Source organism: Argentina silus (genome assembly GCF_951799395.1).
Source record: "Argentina silus genome assembly, chromosome: 13".
NCBI lineage: Eukaryota > Metazoa > Chordata > Actinopteri > Argentiniformes > Argentinidae > Argentina > Argentina silus.
Window position 1 is genome coordinate 6992997 of NC_139667.1, and position 21170 is coordinate 7014166.

A 21170-nucleotide genomic window follows, 5' to 3' on the forward strand; every position below is an offset into this window, starting at 1 on the left:
TTGTCATTGGTGGCCTAATGCTGTGACCAATAACAATTCAGAGGGGTAGATCCAGATGTGTACAAGCCGTGTTTAAAACATAATCCTCACATATTAAGCTGTGCCATTGTTATCATCCCCAATGGAGCTCTTGGCAACAGTTGTTAGGATTGTCACAGTATTAGACGGGAAATACTAGTTTCTTGCTCGAGTGCTGTGTTCTGTCTATGCATTTTGAAGTGTAATGTGTATGAATGTAAGATCAGCACGAGGGCTATGTACTTTATGTTTGTCGAACAACATAGCAAAAGGTAGAAATATTAAAACAATACAAATAATAAATCAAAACAAAATGTCTGCCACGGCAAAATCATAACAGTCAGTGAGATAGATGTCCATGCTCCATCAAACAGTAAACAAAAGAAAACAAATGAGTCTGTGAAAAAAAATGAATGTGTGCTTAGAGCAATAGTATGAGGCTGATGGGCCTCATGTTGTCGGCATAGCCAGGTATATCATCTCCTTTATTGCACCCCCATCACCACTATGAGTCATCAACTCTCTGTTCTCATTGCCTGATCCAAATAGCATACTTTACACTGTAGTGGTTGTTATGCAACGATGACAGAGAGAGAGAGAGAAAGAGTATACTTATCTAACAAATATGCCAATGTAATTTTCCTGATTGGTTAGCCAGCCTATGCATGAATGTATTAAGGCAAAATGAAAGAATATAGACCACATAACTGTAACATCACAGTTAATATTCTCCTGGTAGGGTATATTCACACCCATGCCCAAATCTGCCACCCAGTGGTCACATTTCACCACAACCTGATGTCACACGGTCAGTTTCCCAGGTAGATCAAGGGTAGTCGGTGGAAATGTGATGAGTAAACATCTGTGATCTGCTGTTGAAGTAAAAAGTATTTGCACAACCAATTTCAAGCATATTTCAAAAACATCGAATGTTTATATTGAAGAACAGATATCACAACATGTTTTACTTACAAACTGAACTGTACTGTTTCACAGACTTAGGTGTACCATATGAATTCTGCCCATACGTTCACAATTCACATTTTAAAATCCAAGCCTCAAAAGTGAAAGATCGATTAGCCTTGAAGTGCTCATCATGATTGGCCCTGTGATGCTGTAAAAGTGTCTCCACTCTTGCCCAGTCTCATCTTGCTGCAAGCAGCCATCAGGAGAAATCTGTGGCCATCATGCCCCCTTGCTCTGCCTGGCCCGCTGTTGCTCCTGGTATTCCTTAGAGTCCTCCCAGGGACGAGGTCCTCGGATGTTCTTCCAGTCCTCCAAGTTCACCTCTCTCATCTTCTGTTGGGACAAAATGGGCAACAGCACAACAGTATTTTAGTATAAACATAGCACAAATCTCAGACTGTCCAATCTCCCCTCTAAGCCCCCCCCCCTCTGTACCTCATACTCATCTTGCAGGATGACAGACTGCCTCTGGGTATTCACTTTGACCTCCAGTGAAGGGTCCAGCTGAGAAAGAGAGAGCAGAGGAAGCTTCACATGCAAAAACTTGATACTTCATACTGCTTGATTAATTTGGTATTTAGAGTTGTGAGCAAATCGGTGAGTCAGATCATTGACGTTTCTCCCCGGGGGTACGATGACAGAGCTAGGACAAAATCAGTTCTCAACTAACCCCATTCAGGGTCACTTCAGACCTCAGAGAGGTCAGGACAACAGCAAGCAGCAAGGAGAAAATACCAAAGCAGGGAAGACAGAGATTTTTACTCAAGCAGGAAGGGAGAGAGGGAAAGAGAGAGGGGGGGGGGGGGGAGTGAGGGAAGATGAGAAAAGCAAGTAAGCTCACAACTCTTGACTCTGAAAATGAGGGACCCCTCCAGGCAGTATCTTCCCCTCCTCTTCTTCATGTATTATTTCTTTAATGTATAAATCATGACATCTGCAGAAGCGAGAGGTAGTTGGCGAGTCAGGCCCAGAAGCTTCCGTGATATGGATGAGCACCCCAGACTTTTTCTTACCACCCAAGTAAACCTTTTTCCTACCCAAAGAGAATAGTAGACAATTTGCCCTGTTTCCCTCCCTGTAAAAGAATTCTGCTTGATTTCAGATATCATCTGGTTGAGCAAAACTGTCAGCTTTCCAAGTCAGATGGGTTGGGAACAAGAGGCATGGAGAGAAGGAGTTTCCTTTAGCTGTAGTTTCTTTACTGAAGATGATTTAGAAACAGAGAAAGGTCAAAATTTTACTTCAACATGCAGCATTTTAAAGGGGAATCTGGGATCTGGGATTCAAACAACAACAACAAAGTGGTCTCCCCACCACTGTTTTGGTAAACAGCTGGAGATATTTAACCACTCTCAAATTCATAGACAGATTGTTATGGATGCAAAGATTGACCATCCATGGGATCAGAATTATGTGTTTTGAAGGTATACAGTGTTTGTTTAGACATACTGTACAGTGGAGTAAAATAAGCCTGTATGTTGGGTTCTGATGGGGTATGACAGTTGAACTAAGCTCATGAGGCATTTATATGTTATATTCTTCAAGAATCAATAGCTAAATATCATAGAGTCCCAAAATGGATGTACCAATCCCAGATTGCCTCTTTAACAGAAATCAGCCACATCGAACCCATTTACCAAATGATGCCGATTGGTCTAAGCAGAGCTGCAAATTGAATCCTACTGCCTATGTCACGTTTAATTAGCAAATGAGACACAACCGTTAGTGTCTTAGTTGCTTTTCAATCAATCAAATTTAATTTGTATAGTGCCTTTTACAAAGCATTTTAACCTCTTAACAAACCCTGGTGCTAAATCCCCAAAAGAGCAGGCTAAGTGCAACAGATTCAGAGGCCAAAAAAAAATAGACTCAGAGGCTAGAAAGTTGGATGAAACCTTGAGAGGAACCCTTGAGGGGAGCCCATCCTTGTCTGGGGGCAAGATGGATTCATTGAGGAAGAACACAACTGGGTCATGCAGTGACTTAATTCTCAGACAGTGGCTAAAAAAACGTAAGTAGGTCGATGTCTCAGAGGGAAATGGATGGAATCTGGTTAGGTAACGTTAAATATGGCAGTTGAAGGAACTGTTACCGTAACATAGATGCACTCCGACATCTGTTTAGCCTTTACACACTCTATATTATTTAACAAACAAACACACACTGAAACAAGCACAGTCTCACACGCACACACAAGCACAGTCTCACACGCACACACAGAGGCAGTGACTGAAACACAGGGTTAAGAGTAAGACTGGAGCATGGGAAGGGTGTATCTGCCCCAGGCTTCCTCAGGGAAGAGGGGGCAGTGAGGGGGCAGCTGCATTGAACAGACAGGCTCATTGCCAGCTCATATGGACAGTAATAGGAAGAGAAGTCCTGCCATCTGGCACCCACCCAGATGACATGCATGCATCATTTCTCACGATAACATTGTAAAAAAAAATAAAAAAAATCAGCCATCCCACATCACAAACTTGTGAGATTACGGTGTAATAGGGCTCTTAATAAATGACCTACTGTAATTTATTCCGTGCCAAGTGAGCAAATCTTGTTCTGCAGATTAGACAACAGTTTCATGATGTAATGTAAAGAGCAGTGTTTGTTATCTGAGGGGTATGGGCTCTATTTTCGGCTGGGCATGAACATGTAATATTTCTAGCCTACTTCGTTTATTAATGCCCTAGGCAAGAAATGCATAGTTTATGAAAGCTTCACGAATTCTCAACATTATCGGCTCAATCTTGCAGGAGGTTATGTTCATTAGCCTATTGTATTGCAAATGGGAGCCTAGTGACTTGATACTAGATAACACTAATTATTCATTTATTCATCTAAAGCCAGCCTTTTTACGCTACCGCCGGCCAACACGAACGCCGACCGACATGAAGACGAAACTTGCAACATTATTTTTGAAACGCCCCCTAGCCTGAGCGATAGCCATAACGCTTAGATTGGGTTGTTAAAATATAGCCCTGTGTGTTATAGTAGGTACTTGGCATGTTTGTCAGCAATTTCTAGCATGTGCACATAAGACTGATGTGCTTGTGATGTCCATAAGGGCAACGTGTTCCTAGAGGGCAGCACTCATACACTACAGTGTGCTATCTTTACACCAAATAGGTTGCAGTGCACCTGCGTCGTGACACTTGCAGTTGCAATTCTCTCTCTAAACACAAGGTGGAGCTGTTGTACACTCTCAGACATGATGTTTCAAAATACAGCATGCATCAAGTCATCAGTCAAGTGGTTCAGACACACCCCTTGAATAAACAAATATAGTATACTACACCCTACTGTAGCCAGCAGAAGGAAGTTGTGCAAGTTTGTTCAAGTCTGACATTATAGACGTGGTTCCGCAAATCTGTACCCACAGAAAATAAACATTAAAATAAATCAAATACTGGCTTCATTTAAAATAAATCTCCCCCAAATATCACAATTTGCTCTCTATGACCTCACAAAAACTGTTCACATGATTTAGTTACTGTACCTTTTTTCTGATTTTCTGAGCATCATATCGAATCTGTGTGAACTCCTTGAGTCCGAATGAACCTCCCACAATCAGCAACTTCAAGAGAATCCAGAATATGTGGGTTAGTTTCATAATGATGTTGTATAAGCATTGCCATCAAATACTATAAGGTACACTAAATAGTCCAAAACATGGGCTGGTTGGGGATCAGGTGATCCAACACAAAACACAGCTCTTGTAATAGGATGCAATACAATCAACAGGTCCCCACAACTATTGAAAGATGAACATGTACAGTATTTCATGACTGAGGGAATCTCATTAGGGCTTTTGGCTGGCTGACAACATCATGGTGACACCAGGATATATAGCCTAACTATTCTATTAAGCAGAGCACACGGTGTGTGAGATTGAGAACTAGCTGACAGCTGCAGAACCAACACCATAATGTTACTGTATCATGAAAAGCCTACCCAGATTGTTCGAGCTCCAAATCAGGAATGTCACACGACACACCATTATCATCATGGATGGGTCCTTATTTTGACAGCTTGCTAATGCTAAACCTCAGCTGCCTTCATCGTTGAACTACCTCAATGTCATCCAACTGTATTGTTAAAATGAATGCTACGGCCAAGAAATAGCAACTATATTACACGTTGCCTCAATCTGCTTTTTTCTCACAGTCGGACTTTTGTGTGTCTGTTAGTTTGAATTGGTGCAGTTTGTGCAAATGTATCTGGCCAACACATTAGCTAGCTAACTGTTATGTTAGCTGGTACGACTAGGCTAACTAAGCTCGCTAACTTTGTTACTGAGCTTCCTCTAAGAAAAAGTGCAAGATATAATCAAACACACGGCTTACCAGCATAGGAATACCATACTTCACTGTTTTGTTTTTCTGCAATGCTTTAAAGCTCAACATGATTCTTCAACCATGATACACTAGCGTCGCTACTATTACAACCCCATGTTAAAAATGTTCATTTGACAGTCGGAGTCGGTAGATGTTCGGTGTGGGACACGCTTCCGGTATAGTTCCTACCTTCTATATTTCCCTAGTATTTGATGAACTCAAAGTATATGTTCCGCATATGAACATGGGTTTGTGACACAATGACCAAAAGTTTAAAAACTTCCTTTAAATATTTCTACAGTGGTGACAAATACTTAACCTTTGATTATGTGATGCATTGTCGTGTTATTTCAGCTATTAAAAAAATAAAACAATATTTTATGTTCAACCGCCAGCGAACCGTTTTTAATATGATCTGACAGTGACATGTTTCACTCCTCTGTGCCTTGTCTTCCATGGTTGTTCATTACCTTACCTGAAGACATATGATCTTGACAGCAGAACTCCCAACAAAATACCTGAGGTATACCACCAGTCTCTGATTCCATTGTTCCTCACATTGGCAGAAAATGAGTAGCTCAAAAGAGAAGGCTACATTAATGATTTTTTTAAACACAGGGCACATGAAATACCCAAAGAGCAGAATATCACTTAATATTTTCCCTTTACTGTGAGTCTGTGACCATCAATTCATCAAGTGAGAGTGCTGTAGTCTGTTGTGCAAAATATCATTACCAATGGTCTTGACATTGAATAATATACTATACTATACCTGATAAACTCCTCAATTTTGAAGTATCACATAATTACCTCAAACATTTCTTCCTTAGATGCACAATAAAGAACAGGAGTTAAGATGAACAGAAGTAAAAGAGCAAGTATGCGATTTTTATTTCTTTCAATTTTATTTCTTTTTTAATCAGGTGAAGAAAAATACCTTTTTGTTCTGTATAATAAAATATGTTAACTTTATTCATTTTATGAAGAAAACAATAACAACAAGAAAATAAAAACAGAAAGAATGTTTCTCTCCCTCTTTGTAAACCTGGAGAGTTGCTGCATTGCACCGGAAGCAAATACAACAGAGACAGAGTGTGAGGGAGTGGCAAGGGGCTGGAGGTCGGATGGGGGAGGGGGAGGGGATGCAAAAGAGGGGAGCAGACAGAGGATTATGACAAAAAGATAAGGCCAGAGACATACAAAAATGTTTCAGCTTTGCAGAGCAGGGCTGCGGTGATGGGGCAGTTGAAGGATCTGGCTGTGGTGAGAGCAGGTAGGCTGGTGGTCCCAGGTCAGGACGTTGGTAATAGGGGGTTCAGAGGTCACTCTCTCCATAGAGTGCGGTGGAGAAAGACATATAGTCAAGGGCACCAGGCACAGCGTCGGGGCCAGAGTAGGGGGCCATGCGGGCGATACAGTATTCAGCTTGGTCAGGGGGCAACTCCCGACGAAGCTCATCTGCAAGGATGTAGTTCTGGTGGGATGAGAAGGGAAGAATAATGAGGATTGAATGTTTGATTATGATGTCAGAGAGTTCATTAAAAAGCTCAGAGTGAAAGAATTTACATATTGTGCCGTTTGCTTTTAATGTATAGCTTTACACAGCTACCATAGCTTTTACTGAATTTTTTACTGAATATTGTAGAATTGTATGTCTTTCTTTATCTATTCTCTGATACTGTGAGATGTTTTACTTGAGTACAGTATGTGGTAGGAATACCTTGTCCCCAGCCAGGACTTTGAATGAGGCCATGACTTGGTCGGCAGTGTCTGTATCAGCTGTCTCACGGGACATAAAGTCGATGAAGGCCTGGAACGTGATAACACCCAGCCGGTTGGGGTCCACTATGCTCATAATGCGGGAGAACTCTGATTCACCCTAAAGGAAAAAGAACAGAGCTGTAAAACTCTATCACCATGGAGACAATTGCCAGAGCAACCGGCAAACACACAGCAGGCATACGACGTATGAAGCTTTCACATAAGGGAAACATGATGCACAAACTAGAATGATATGCAGTACATACATACAATATATTATTATTATGAATATTGTGAAAGTAGTATCAATAACAATATCTAAACTGTATGTCAGTTCTGAGTATATTCAGTAGTCCATAATGCTAATCGCCACATGGGGATTCTAGATGTCCATAGCAACCCTTCTGATCGGTGAACCATTTGTTTTCTATTCAATGTAGCCTGATCTTGAAGAGGCAAGTGATGTAACAGGGATGTATTTTCCCTTTAGGTCACAGTAGAACACAATGACGTTAATGTTCTATGCTGAGAAGTCATTCTCATTGTAATTTACTGTAAATGGGTACCTGTATGTTCCTGACATATTTGATACTGGAAAACTGGCGACTTATAAAACATCAATGGCTTGCACAATTATCCCTTGTCTCATTTTACTCCTACTGTTTCCTATGGTCATGAGCAGCACTCTTATTTACATCTACATTACCCAGATTCTTGTACAATCGCTGGGAAACATCATCTTCTTTGTTGAGAGGGCACATACTGTATGATACATTCATAGGTCTTCAGTTCAATTGAGCATTACGGTAGTAACACACAGGAGTGTACTTGAGGCTTTACCAGGTTGTAACCCATGGAGATAAGGCAGGTTTTGAAGTCTTCAGCATCCATCATTCCTGTTCTCTTCTATAGGGTTCAGCGAGGCACAAAGGAAACATAGAGGTTCGCAGGAAGGGGATATTGAAGGGAGGGGGTAGATCAGGGAGATTGGAGGAAATCAAGAAAGCAAAAGAAGGAACGCCACAGGTATCCAGGAAAGAATTTGGCAAGATAACAGGAGTAAATGTACATAGGAGGATTAAAAAGAGGCAAGTAAGAAGGGGATAGAGGGGGGTGTACAGAGGAAAGTACAAAACAAAAAGAAAACAACATTGTTAAACCTGGTTCCTCACTGGGTGAGGCTGTGGTAAGTACCTGTGCATCGTTGGCGATATCGAAGCCGAGGCTGATCAGGCAGGCCTTGAACTCCTCAGCGCCCAGAGTGCCCGAGTGGTCCTGGGGGTGGGGGGCCAGTGCCAGGTGGGCGTCGGGGGCCACAGGGCATGCAGCGCACACACGGGGGGGTTTCAGTGAGGGGGCAGTGAAGTGGGCAGGTCGATAGGGGGAGGGGAGGGAGTGTGTCATGCAGAGGGGAGGGACAGGAGTGGGGGAAGGGGGGGGGGGGATCATGCACAAGAGAACAACAGAGAACACAGTGCACAAACGTTAGGACCTTGCAGGTGGAGGTGGGCACACGTTGGCAGCATCGCTGCCATGCTGTGCCAGGGCATTCAGAGGCGTTAATGTGCAGTGTGGCAGGCAGACTACAGGGCCTTGTGGTGGTGAGGGGTTATTCACATCATCGATGGTACATATCCTTCCCTAGTTATCCAATAGACCATATCAGAGAGAAAACCTCAACGCCTCATCCCCGTTAAAAAGACCTAAATGCTGCCTCGGGACCTAGTGCAGGGGCATAATATAACAGATATGAAATATCGATAAAAACAGTGCTAGCTCAGCTATATACAGGGGGGGGGGGGGGGGGGGGAGCTGGTGGGGAGGAGCTGGGGAGTGGGGGGGGGGGTTGAGCTAAATAAAAACTAATCCATAATTGGTGTTGTTCCTGACACTCTGAGCTCTTAATGTAAACACTGCTCCCTGGGGACTGGGTGAGCACACAGGGGGTTGCAGGTAGTTCGGGAGAGTGTGCTGAGGTTTGCACTCATCAATGGAGAATACTTATATGTGTATACATCTACAATGGCTGTACACTTCACTTGATAAGTTTAACGCCACTAAATCACTTAGTTAAGTTAGCAAACCGTTTCTGTCGTTCAAAAAGGATCATGAGTAAACTACATGATACCCAGAGACACACATACAAATACTCCAGAACTCATCTTGTTGAAGGATTCATCTGCCCTGTTAGTCACACTATGGTCAGTGTGACAGTATAAACACGGTCTAAAGACCCACAACAAACTATTCTCACCTCAACCTCCTTGCTTTGCTGATGATGTTGTCTAAATGTGCAGAAAATACACTCATATATCAATTATGAGAAGACCTCATCCCTGTATGTAATTATACAACTGTCGACTATATATAATATATTCCAGTGAAAACACAAAAACTGTCTAGACCCAGACACCACTTGTCATTATCCTTGTCCTCTTTTCCCTGTGAAACTGACCCTGTCGAAGTGGTTGAAGGAGGCCCGGAACTCGTTCATCTGCTCCTGGCTAATGCCCTTGGCATCTCGCGTCAACACCTGGTTCTCAATCTCATTGATGGTGCGGGCGATGGTGGTGAGGAGCTGCTCCCACCCCACCCGGATGTGCTGTGGAGAAAATGGGGGTAGGGGGAGAGAAAGAGTGGTGAGGGAAAGGTGAAAAAGATGACAGGAATCCAAATGTAAAGAATCCCCAAATTTTCCCCAAACATGCTGAATATTGCTTGTTTGTACAACGCAGCATTGCCTTACCTCCATAGTATAGTTGGTGTGCTTGTTGTCGAAGATGAGAACTTCCTGAATAAGCTGGTGGTCTCCCTCCAGCTGGTCGATCTTTGGCTTGTAGTTGATGATGCTCTTTTCATACTGGCGCAGGTGTGTCAACTGGTCCTCCAGTGTTCCATGCATCTCAATGGAAATACGGCCAATCTCCTGCAGGGGGGGGGGGGGGGGGGGGTCATTACAACCAACTGGGTGGGCTGGAGTGTATATTTGTGATAATACTGGCATGACAATAAACCCAAAACACCTGAGCCCTGAAACAAGGCTGACAGAGGTGATCATGATGACACAATGCTATGTCTGATCATCATCATCATGAGCCCTAAATGGGCCAGTGGTGTCTCTGCCAGGGAGTTTTCTAATGGTCATATCTGCCTGGGCCCACCTCCATCTTGGTCTGGATCCAGGGTCCAATGACGTTGGCCTGGTTGGCAAACTGTCTGCGCAGACGCTCATTGTTCTGCTGTCGAGCGTGCTCCTCGATCAGGGCCTGGTCGCGTGCGGGCACCAGCTGTCTGACCTAGCGGGGAGTGAGGGAAAAGTGGTTAAAACGTATATATAGTTGATATACTATGTCAGGCCTATAAGGCAAATACAGTAATGAAGGAAGATAAGGTGAAAAGTGGAGGAGCTAAGACAATAAGGCAATGTTAACGGAGGAGTCAATACAGTCTGAGAGTCCCAGTACTGCACTATATGTCTGTATATATTTGATTGGATTGTATGTATTGTAGCATTTTTTCCAGACACCAAAAGCGATTTACATTGTATGGGGATATTTGAACCCACTGTTACCTTGTCCCATTTGGCGTTAATCTCCTGGGGGTTGATGGTGGTGTAGGGGTTGGTGCCTGCCATGTTAACATGGTAGGTCTGCACAATCTTGGCAATCTCATTGTGGATACCCAGAATGGTCTGGCGCTCCTTGTCCGCCTCTGGGAGTGTGGCTTTGAACTGCTCATGGGCTGTGCTTAGTCCCTGAAACGCACACAAACACACACACACACACACAAACAACATCAAAACATGAAAGTGATTTTGTGTAACATATAGATTTTCTCAATTAATTGAATGCACTTTGTAAAGCGCTTTACAAATTCAATTAATTATTATTATTATTTATACGGCAAGAGCCCTGCCCAAGCTAACCTGTATCTCCTCTATGGTGTGGACGATGAAGGTATCCTGTAGGTCCTCCATGGCTCCTTCCATCCAGTTGTTGAATGGGGCTGCTCGTTTGGCAAACTCAAGATATAATTGGTCAATAGTCTCCAGCAGCTTCTCGGTTCTCTGTTTCACACAAAGACAACACAACAGTGCCCCATTAGAAAAGGGGTACAGTAACCCTAAAACAACTGGATTGATTGCATACTGCATATTCACAATTCAACCCTTTGAAGTAGTAGAGCAGTGCTCCCCGTCACCCCTTGCTACAGTACCTGCAGAGCCTCGCTGCGTTTTTGGGTCAGGGCACCAAGGGCGTCCCACTGGTCACAGATCCGCTGGCAGCGAGCATTCACACTGGGGGAGTCATAGTAGTCCAGCTCACTGGAACACAAAGTAGGAAACGAGAGAGAGAGAGAGAGAGAGACCTGTTCAATAAAATCATCTAACAACAACAGCCCCATTGTAAAGATAATGGAAGAACTCCGCAATCAATATCTTGAAACTGAACACATAACAGCCTTGTTAAAGTGATAGTCCTTCAATGACACCATTCTCCTGGTACAGTTGGATGACTGTCACCACTGCCACTACAATCTGCTATCATGCAGTTTACAGCTACTGCTCTTCTAAACCCTCCACCCTTCCCTCCCTCCCTCCCTCCTTCCCTCCCTCCCTAGTCCCCTTGTGGCGTACTTTAACTCTTGTGCGATGGCGGCTATCTGCTCCACACGGTCCTGGTGGGCGGCCAGGTCACTCTCAAAGGCCTCATGTTTCTTGAGCAGGGCCTTGATCTCTGACAGAGTGGCTGTTTCAAAGTCCCGATGATTCAGCATCTCCTCCTTACCTGCAGGGGGAGACAGAATTAATTCATCACAGAAAAAGGGCTATTGGAAATGTATACAATAATTGAGCATATATGTCCAAAGGTTACAATACAATTGAATCTAAAAGCATAATAATAGGCCTGACAGTCTTTACCTTCGGTCCAGGCTTCATGGATGGCGGCTTTCTGGCGGAACTTCTCTGCCAGGTGGTCAAGTCTCTCCAGCCTGCGAATCTCATTGAGGAGCCACTCTTCATAGCCTTTCTCTGCCCCCTCTAGTCCACCCCAAGCATTAGAGATGTCCTGCACAGAGCAAACACACACAAACACACACATGAACACACTTAAACAATCAAGATCAAACAAGTCCACCCTTCTAGATATTACGTACAACCAACCTGTGCACAGCACAGTGTAATGGGAGTGTGGTGCGTTGGGACCTACCGAGACCATCTTGCCCTCAGAAGGCATGAAGGCAGGCCTGTTGCTCAGTCTCAGCTTGGTCTGCAGGGTGTTGAAGTTGATCTCCAGCTGGCACTTCTCTTGCACCTTGGGAGGCTTGTGTTGACGCCTGTAGTCCCTGAAGTCCTCCAGCTTCTGCTGCATGGCCTGCATGGTGTTCTCTGGGACACGGTTCTCCAGCCAGGGGATGGTGCGGCGGATCCACTCCAGCAGCTGGTGTGGGGAGGGAGGGAGGGAAGGAAGGAGGGAGGAAAGGAGGGAGGCAGCAGGAGGGGTGGAGGTTGAGGAGTCAGAGGATGAGGAAAAGAGATGGTAGGGGTAGAGGGTAGGGGGTGAGAGGAGAGTGCAGGTAGGGAGGGACAGCGAGCAAGGTAAAAAAGTGGCGGTAGGGATAACGTTAACGTAATGAGAAAGGATGGAGAGATAGAGAGTGAGATACTTTGTTAACAAACTATATACTAATATTGCAATGTAGTGTATGATGCTGAGTGTATGATGCTTGGTGCATATGTTTGATATCTGGGTTACAAAGTGACCCCGAACAGTTGGTCACCTGTGTAGTGCAACGAGCTGTAGTCTCTGATTCTACACTGAGAGAGCAACAAGGCTCCAGGTTGGGAGGCGAGGGGAGTAGTGGGGAGATTGGGGAGAGGGGAGAGAGAGGGAGAGAAGATGGTGCAGGACCATTAGGGGAACAGAGGGGTGTGCTCACATCACTGGCCAGCTTCTCATAGTCCTCCATCAGCTGCTCATTCTCTTGGTTGACAGCCAACACCTTGCAGATCCGGTTGGCCGCTGTCTCTGCCTGGTGGACGGAGAAACAATATGAAGCCCGCCATTACCACAAGTGCTGCAGTCGACGGGAAACAGTACGGCATGACAGCGTGGTAGGATCACGTCACACAGAGAGAATACACTAAATGCAGTTACCACAGAGATTATACATAAAACCATATTAAAAAGATCTGACGATTTATGAGGCTGTACTGTAGCTTCCATCAGAGAGTATAACAGTCTGTGGTGGGCTGTGCCTAGCAAGGTTTTACATCCTTGATATTGTAGGTGATATTGCATGGCTTTCTCTAGCAGGAAGGGAAGACCCCAGAGGGGACTCAGGCACAGCCAAGGACAGAACGGACACATACCTGTCCCTAGGTGTAAATGCAAAGTACAGTATGCTTGTGTATGGATGTCCTGGGGCACCTTCCTCCCTGTACAACTGTCTTTTTATAGAACAGTGTCGTTATTGCCTCTCCACCTACATCCAGTACAGAGCTGGGGGAGCTGAAGTGTTCAGCTCCCAGCAGAACATACTTACACAGCATTTTAATAACATGTCCTTTCTATCTGAACTGGCAATGCATGGAGGAAGTGGCAGTTAGGCTCCCACATTAACCTCAACACAGTTTTACTTAACTATGTATGTGGGTTCAAGATATATTTGTCCCGACTTACAGTACTTGAAAATGAAATCCCTGTACATGGGAATATTGCACTGTACAAAATAGCTGCATCAGAAAGAGACATATTTATTCCTAAAACAGTAGCAGAGGTAAGAAACAGGAGATATTTCAGCAAGAAAGGGTAGAGGCAACATGCGCAAAAAGGTGTGCATTTTTGACCACGTACATTTGTGTGTTGTACAAATGTAACATAAAAGCTTTCCCGTAAACTATGTTAAGAATAGCAGGTATACTGTACAGCTGAACAATAAAGTAATGTCCCTCTGTGTTGAAAGGGAAGGAAAACCCTTACTTTGCATCAATACATTTACTGATAACACCCACATAACTTTCCCTCTTAAACCCTTAACAAGGGGATTACTAATGGCAAGGCATTAATCTCTGGGACATCCTTATAGAAGTGGTTGTTCTCTTCACATTTAGCGTGGGGGAAAGGGTAGTGACTATAGAAAGACCTGGCCTGGATCTCCCTCCCATCGCTCACAAGAGTGGCATCCCTCACAGAGAGAGAAGAGAGGGTTCTGGTCTCCTTTGTTAAGGATCATGGGGGAAACTTGGCTGTGTCTGAGGCATGCTCAGGGGCCCAGAGAGCAGCTAGGGAGCTGCCTTAAAAGGACAGCCAGGATGTGCAGGTCGTGCTTCCATGAGCAAATTCAGATTGCATGCTGGGCCTGTTTACTGGAAGCACTGACAGCTAGGCTTTTTAGAGGCTTCTTACAGGTTCAGACCAGGCAGAGAGGACAGGACACCCAGCTGGACCCTGGGCTTTCTCTCTGCCAGCTGGGCCAATGTCTATGGATAGAGTGTGACAGGCTCTATCTTACTGTACAAGCCATTAACAATGCTTATTTGGGCTCGAAAGCCCTGCATGATAAAATAACACTTTGGAATTTTGGCAGCGTGGGTGGCCAGATGCAGCCAATGAGGTAGTGATGGAGAGATTGTGTTCATAAGGAGACTCCTGACCTTGGGTCTTCATTTGAGGAATTACCTGGAGGTGTTGCCGCTATTCATCTACATCCTGCCTCTGTATGCCAGACTAGTCAGCCTTGTAAAAAACATGTGCCAAACAAAAGCAGCTTTGAGTCTCCACAGGGTCATTAACTCCATTAGAGAGCGGATCCTAATAAAGACTTAAGCACAAGAGACTTAAGGGATGTGCTGTGTACAAGAGGAGCAATAGCCTCCATTATTCTGAGCTGGAAGGTTTGCAGGACTTACTCTGTCGTCTTTTGTCTAAAGGTCTACTGCATGAAATCAAACCATTGAAAAATGTCTAACCGACAGCAGAAATGTGTGTGTGTGTGTGTGTGTGTGTGTGTGTGTGTGTGTGTGTGTGCGCGTGTGTGTGTGAGCCTGTGTGTGTGTGTGTGAGAGTGTATGTGAAGGTGCGCTGTTGAGTCGTAGGTAATGAGATGAGCTTGTAGCCAGTGATCGGGAGGCAGCCTTTGACATCAGAGTGTCACATAAGGCAACATCCCATTACAACGGGAGAGTGACTGTTGGCTGGAAACAGAGGGGGCACAGTAAGGCAGGCTGTTCACTAACTGGCAGAGCTCTATAGACAGCTTCCTGAGTTGCCCAGGGTGACGGGTTTGTCTAGGGGATGATGGTGAAGGTGTAGGACTAGAGGAGAGGAGAGGCTCACCTTCTGCTTGCCTGAGAACGCGTGGTAGTAACACGACACATAAGTCATGATGGCCTTCTCATCTGGCCTCAAGGTGCTAATGATATCTGCCCAGGGAACAGAGGAAGGGGAGAGGGAGAGAGAGAGACAGAGAGAGAGAGAGAGAGAGAGAGAGAGAGAGAGAAGCGCAGAGTAAAAGTGTGCAAAGACAAAAGGCCAGCAGGGGGCACAATCACCAGGAAGGTGCCAATGGGCACAAGCAATCTCCAGTCTGAAAGGGTCGAGGGGCTCTCCTACACCTTTCATATATTCGAGGGCTTTCATTCTTGCTGGCAATGTGTTGCCAGTTTTTCGTCCAATTTAACTTGAGTTTCACCACCTGCCATAAGGCAAGCAGTGTCTGCATCCTCCTTCCAATTATAAACAGAGGTATTTTTTCACTGTTTCTCTTAAACACAGCTGTTCTGCAATGTGCTCTTTTGTTCTGGTCCTTATATAACCCACTCTCATTGGCAGCTCCATTTCTTCTCATCCGTCATAGAATCAATGGAACACCTACTGAGGCTTTTTTTCCTGCCTTATTGTTTCAACATGCAAGGAGACCTACATAAAAATCTAACTGCTCAAATCAAACTGTCAAACCAAGAGACAACAACAACCATCAACTACTGTTGAAACTGTCACACAAAATAAGTGTTACATAAACTGCTTAATGTTGGAGATCTAAGACCAACACCACCCGCTCAAAAACCACAATGTTCATAAACATGAATACAAGAGTGGAGATGTTCCAACTTTTTGTGAGGCCTTTTTAAAGTAGTCGTCTAAGCTGTGACTTCCGCTGCTTTGCAGCACTGCAACACAGTATAATTCTTTCTAACAAAAACTTTTTTTTTTAATCTATTCCATTACCATTCCACCTATATTAAGAAATGGCCCCGAATACACCGAGATGGTCTGCTAAATACAGGAGCAAAGACTCACTAAATGTCATTAAAGGACAATTAAAGTTGATCAGATGGGATGTGGTTGACTGGAGAATTGCTTGTGCCCATTGTCATAAGTGCAGCGTATTTTCCCATCATGCAGTTGGTGGTGTGAACCATGCGGAAAGAGGTAAGGAGAGTGACCCCTGGGGGGCGAGGCTGTGCACTGCAGAGAGAGAAGGGAACTGTTAGGAAACGGAGGAGCAGTAACCACAGGAAGCAGGGCGAAGGGGGGAGGAAGAGTCGTTGCATCCTGGGATACCTTCTGGGCGCCTGAGAAGGCATGGTAGAAGCTAGAGACGTAGGTCATGATGGCCTTCTCATCTGGGCGGGCAGTGCCCACGATGTCTGTGGGGAGAGAGGAGGTCGGGGGGGAAGGGTGTGCGAGTCGTCATGTTAAACAGTACAGACAAAGGATGTGGATTTTCACCCTTCAGATACATTACCCAGATGTGTCGTGTGTTCAGCAAATACATGAAATGAGGAGTATCTCTTTTCATCACTGGAATTAATGCAGAGTTATGCCCTACATTTGTTTTGTGTCTGCTTCAACAAAAACAACTCATGAGACTGGCCCATTGAATTAAATATGAAAACAGACTAACAATATCCAGGGAGGAAAATACCATTTGAGTCACACTCCAGACATGCTTGACTAAGACAAATTCAATAAACTCTCTCTCTCTCTCTCTCTCTCTCTCCCTCTCTCTCTCACACACACTCACACACACTCACACACACACACACACACAGTATCTTATATGTCTATATTTAGGTGCAGAGCTAACTAATTTAATGTGGGGCAGAGGGACCGGGCAAGAGGAATTCTGAAACCTGACTATAGCTGTCAAAGCAAAACTTTAAGCTTCCTTAAAACTAAACGAGAGGGCCAGACAGAGTCTGGTTTGAGTTTCCTGAAGCCTCAAGAAGTTATTTGAAATCAACAATACCCGAGTAAAAACATAAATAATACTGCTGAAAAAAACATGAATGGCTACAGTTACATTACATCAAATTAATATACAGACAAGATGTGATGAGGTCATCAATCATAAATCTCAGCCTCCTCCTCCTTTGCCACCCTTCCTCTGCTTACCCTCAGCATCGAGCATCTTGGGGATGTCCAGGTACTTCTCTGCCACATCGAAGGCTGTGTTCAGGTTGGTCATGGGGTCATCCTGTGAATAAGGACAAAACAGAAAGGACCACTGTCACCATTCGTTTTGAATACATCAGTGTTTAAGTGTTGTTAAGCGTCGACTAGTACTGTGTATCTCTGGATCTCTTAGTGTCAGTGCTGCTGAGATGATGGCATCATGACACACTCACCTTACGCAGCTTCCCATAATCAATGAGCTCTGGACGGTGTCTATGAATGAGTGCACAGAATCCCAACCCATCTTTCCAGCTGAGAGAGAGAGAGAGAGAGAGAATATAAGGGCAGCAGAGAGGGGGAGCCCAAAGAGAGACACAATGAGAGGGGGAATTATAGCTGCACATAAATAATAAATATCTTTTGATCAAGGTCTTTTTTCTCCACATATCTGTCGATTGGGCCCGGTGCCACATGTCCCCCTATCACTGGAGTATTACCATGGCAGAACTCTACACCCAGAGAGCCTAATTGGGGTCAAAGGTTATATCAGCATTCATGTGGCACCACCAGTCTTCATTAATAAGCGTAAAAACATCAGCACAGCTAAGGCGAGCTCTGATGCACGTCACAGAACACATTGTTGACGTGACCCAGGGAAGCCATGGCTTTCAGTTCATAAAGCCAGATGGGACTACAATGGAGGACCATGTTAGCCACGGCTACTGTGGCTCTGATGTCAGGGGAAGAGAGGGAACAGAGCAATAAGGAGGTCATTGTTCTCTCACTCTTTGATGACCTCTCGTCTCCAGCCTGAAATCAATGCCATCATCTCCCAGAACTCCACATCAAAGGCGTACCCCAACACTCAAAGCCCCCCCTCTGTAGGAAAATGAGACCTCTCATTTTTCCATTATCCTGGAATAACCCCCCCCCCCCTTCCTTTCTTCCTCCCACCTCAGCTTTCATCCACATCAGAGACCCCGTCCCTGTTCTCAAAGTCAAACACGGAGTCAACCTACTAGACACTCCATTGCTAACTAAAACGCTTAATGTGGGTATGAAATGTAAGATATTTATTTTTTTATGAGTTGCGAGACATAATTCTAGACCCTTCTACAACTGAACGTTCATCACTGCACCCACCTCTTCTCCTACACAAGCAGTCTGGTATGTACGAGCAGACACTTTGGTCATGTTGTCTGTTCCCTGTTAGGTCTGTCTGCATTCGCAACAGCTCTGTTCCCCATTAGTGCTGTTTGAAGCTGCTCCTCCTGTGTCAGCTCTGAAGCCTATATCTGCTTTACAGCTATCCATTTGAACTGCGATCATTTAACTCTTGGTATATTTAAATCATATTGCTCGTAAAGTCTCTCACATTGCTTGTAAAGTCTTACCTAATGTGAAAGTTTTGAATGTTGACGTTTTTGTACGGCGCAGTTTTCCTTTGGCACCACAGTAGAAGACCTTCTTTGGCTGAAGTCTCTGTAGGCAGTGGTGAGAAAAAGAATCAATGACAAGTTGGTGAAGCTCTCATGTCACAAACACCTTGAGTGTTTGTCCGTTTGACTAATCACATTTAGTGGCTCTAGTGGTGGTCAAAATGAGTTAGGGAGAGCGGGCGTCGTATCGCAAACATTTCAGGCACTCATGTCTCCATATATAAAGGAAGCATGATTGTCAACTGGTATAATCAAATCAAAAGTTCTTAAATGAAAGTCAGGATACATTCATATCTAAGATAGCTGCCACCAATACTAATCACTTCAGACATTCTAATTAAAAGTCAGCTATTCAAGTCTAACAAGGAAACAAGCGTATAACATCAACATCCATTTTCATCACAATAGTAAAATGTGATTGTCCCACTAGATTAATATCCAATGGCCAACATGATCTGACCTCTTGAGTCTGGTATTTTTTCATGCGTTGCTATTTTTCCAAATTAGGGAAAAGAGCAAAGAAATACATTCCACAGTACCTTCCACAGAAATGTCTTGGATGGCAAAGCGAAGGATTATAGTCCAGATCATTCCCAGGGTCATCTTTGCATTACCATCAACAATCTCTGCAGGAGAGAAGACACAAGATTAAACAGAGTTCACATATAAGCCATCTCTGTGTTCCACGGAGGACAAGAAAATACAATTCCCTTTTACAGTTTTTGTTTATAGAATTTGTTTAGCTTAGGTTTACAGAAATAAAACTATGGTTATGAGAAAATGTTGATACCGTAGTCTTGTCAACATATGGCAATTATTGGTGAAACTCAATCACTTCATCATTAAAGCCTGGATCAATCAATCAATCAATAGCTTGGCGGTGAAGGTGTTGAATTAATTGTTTGTGTCTAGACAGCATCATACAACTAAAAAAAAGTGCCTGTGCCATGTTCAGCTGTTGATTTGAATCCCCTTTAATAGGTCACTGTGTTTGTCCTTCCTTCAATAATCATTCGTTTCTTACACTAATCCCATAAGACACAGAACACACAGGAGTCACTAACCAGGGATGGCTGTCAATGTCAGAAATGTATTTACTGTATGTCTGAACACCCTAATACATAGAAATGGATGGATGGATATGGAGAGTGTCTATCAGAGGTTTTAATGCTGAAGCAGAACGTATATGTATCATACATATGTTAGCCCAAACTGAACATGTTTGAACACAAGTAAATATAGTCTATCGTCAGATTAGTTCTGAACATGACAGATCAACCTGGGGGAGGAACGCAAATCCTGCTAATTCTATTTGAAACCATCTTCCCCCACCCCCTGTCATATGGCCCTCTGCTTCCCCCAGCTCCAGCCTGCTAGCCTGCCTGGCCGTGTCCCCTGAACCCCCGCCTCTGCCCCCACCCCCTCCTAGAACCTCCCTGGGAGTCGGGCAGCAGGGCCGTGCGTCCAAGAGGGGATTCCAATCGGCTAATCTGTCTGGAATGCTGGTCTGGCTTAGGCCCTTTTATTCTGGCTTCAGTGTGGATTAACCCCAAGAGAGAGAGAGAAGGAGAAGAGAGAGACAGAGAGAGAGAGAGAGAGAGACAGAGAGAGATGATGAAAGTGAGAAAGGAAAACCAACATACATAGCTAGACAAATACTTTTAAATACTTCCATGGTTACAGTACATGGAGACAGGAAGAGGGCGAGACTAATTTGAGGGGGCGGAATAGTGGGAGAAAGTGTGGCAGAGAGACGGAGACATACAGGGGGAGAGGGAGGGAGGGGGAAACAATGGGAAAGAGAATAAGAGAGAGAGAAACAGGGACAGATAGAGACAGACAGAGCTATCAGAGACGCCAGGAGGAAGATAGGTCAGATTAATTGATACCCTCAGGATGAGGTTAACCTCTTTAACTCTGAGTCTGGGGGGTGGGGGAGGCGCCAGCCAGATCCACACCTGTGTGTTTATAACATTTACATGACCAGCATATTTGTGATGTTTTAACAAACACTTTGAGGAAAAAAATGAAGATGGGTTTAGTTGAGAGAGAGCAGACGCAGAGCAGACACGTGCATGCAGGCACGCAGGCCCGCACACAGACACACACACACACACGCACGCACGTACACACACACACACGCACACACACCTCCAGTGATAGTAAAGACCACAGGACTCTGTGGAAGGAGAGGGAGAGGGAGTTTTGGGTGTTTACTCAAAGACTAAAGGGAACATGTTTACACTGATCAGAAG

At 44.4% G+C, this 21170-nt stretch overlaps 2 protein-coding genes across 4 annotated transcripts in view; both read right to left on the reverse strand.

Annotated features, from left to right (window-relative positions):
* Window positions 1-928: 928 nt before the first annotated feature.
* cox16 (cytochrome c oxidase assembly factor COX16) lies at window positions 929-5466 on the reverse strand. The gene is made up of 4 exons (XM_083683640.1): window positions 5325-5466; window positions 4478-4555; window positions 1420-1488; window positions 929-1317 (listed from the first exon to the last, which is right to left on the reverse strand). Exons 1-4 carry the CDS (start codon window positions 5382-5384, stop codon window positions 1204-1206), a joined length of 321 nt encoding a protein of 106 aa, XP_083539766.1. The 5' UTR covers window positions 5385-5466; the 3' UTR covers window positions 929-1203.
* A 730-nt stretch (window positions 5467-6196) lies between these two features.
* The window catches only part of actn1 (actinin, alpha 1), a 29693-nt gene continuing 14719 nt past the window's right edge, over window positions 6197-21170 (reverse strand). The window contains exons 4-22 of one of the 3 annotated variants that reach the window (XM_083683752.1): window positions 19455-19541; window positions 18871-18958; window positions 17710-17788; window positions 17477-17558; window positions 16643-16728; window positions 13017-13109; window positions 12287-12517; window positions 11998-12145; window positions 11713-11863; window positions 11292-11400; window positions 11002-11142; window positions 10648-10830; window positions 10238-10372; window positions 9823-10002; window positions 9532-9678; window positions 8271-8351; window positions 7917-7982; window positions 7036-7194; window positions 6197-6789 (exon numbers count right to left, since the gene is read on the reverse strand). In XM_083683752.1, coding sequence (XP_083539878.1) covers window positions 6631-6789; window positions 7036-7194; window positions 7917-7982; window positions 8271-8351; window positions 9532-9678; window positions 9823-10002; window positions 10238-10372; window positions 10648-10830; window positions 11002-11142; window positions 11292-11400; window positions 11713-11863; window positions 11998-12145; window positions 12287-12517; window positions 13017-13109; window positions 16643-16728; window positions 17477-17558; window positions 17710-17788; window positions 18871-18958; window positions 19455-19541 — 2405 coding nt within the window. In that variant the 3' untranslated portion in view covers window positions 6197-6630. The remainder of the gene's footprint in view (window positions 6790-7035; window positions 7195-7916; window positions 7983-8270; window positions 8352-9531; window positions 9679-9822; window positions 10003-10237; window positions 10373-10647; window positions 10831-11001; window positions 11143-11291; window positions 11401-11712; window positions 11864-11997; window positions 12146-12286; window positions 12518-13016; window positions 13110-16642; window positions 16729-17476; window positions 17559-17709; window positions 17789-18870; window positions 18959-19454; window positions 19542-21170) is intronic. The other 2 variants (XM_083683751.1, XM_083683750.1) reach the window with 2 other exon arrangements.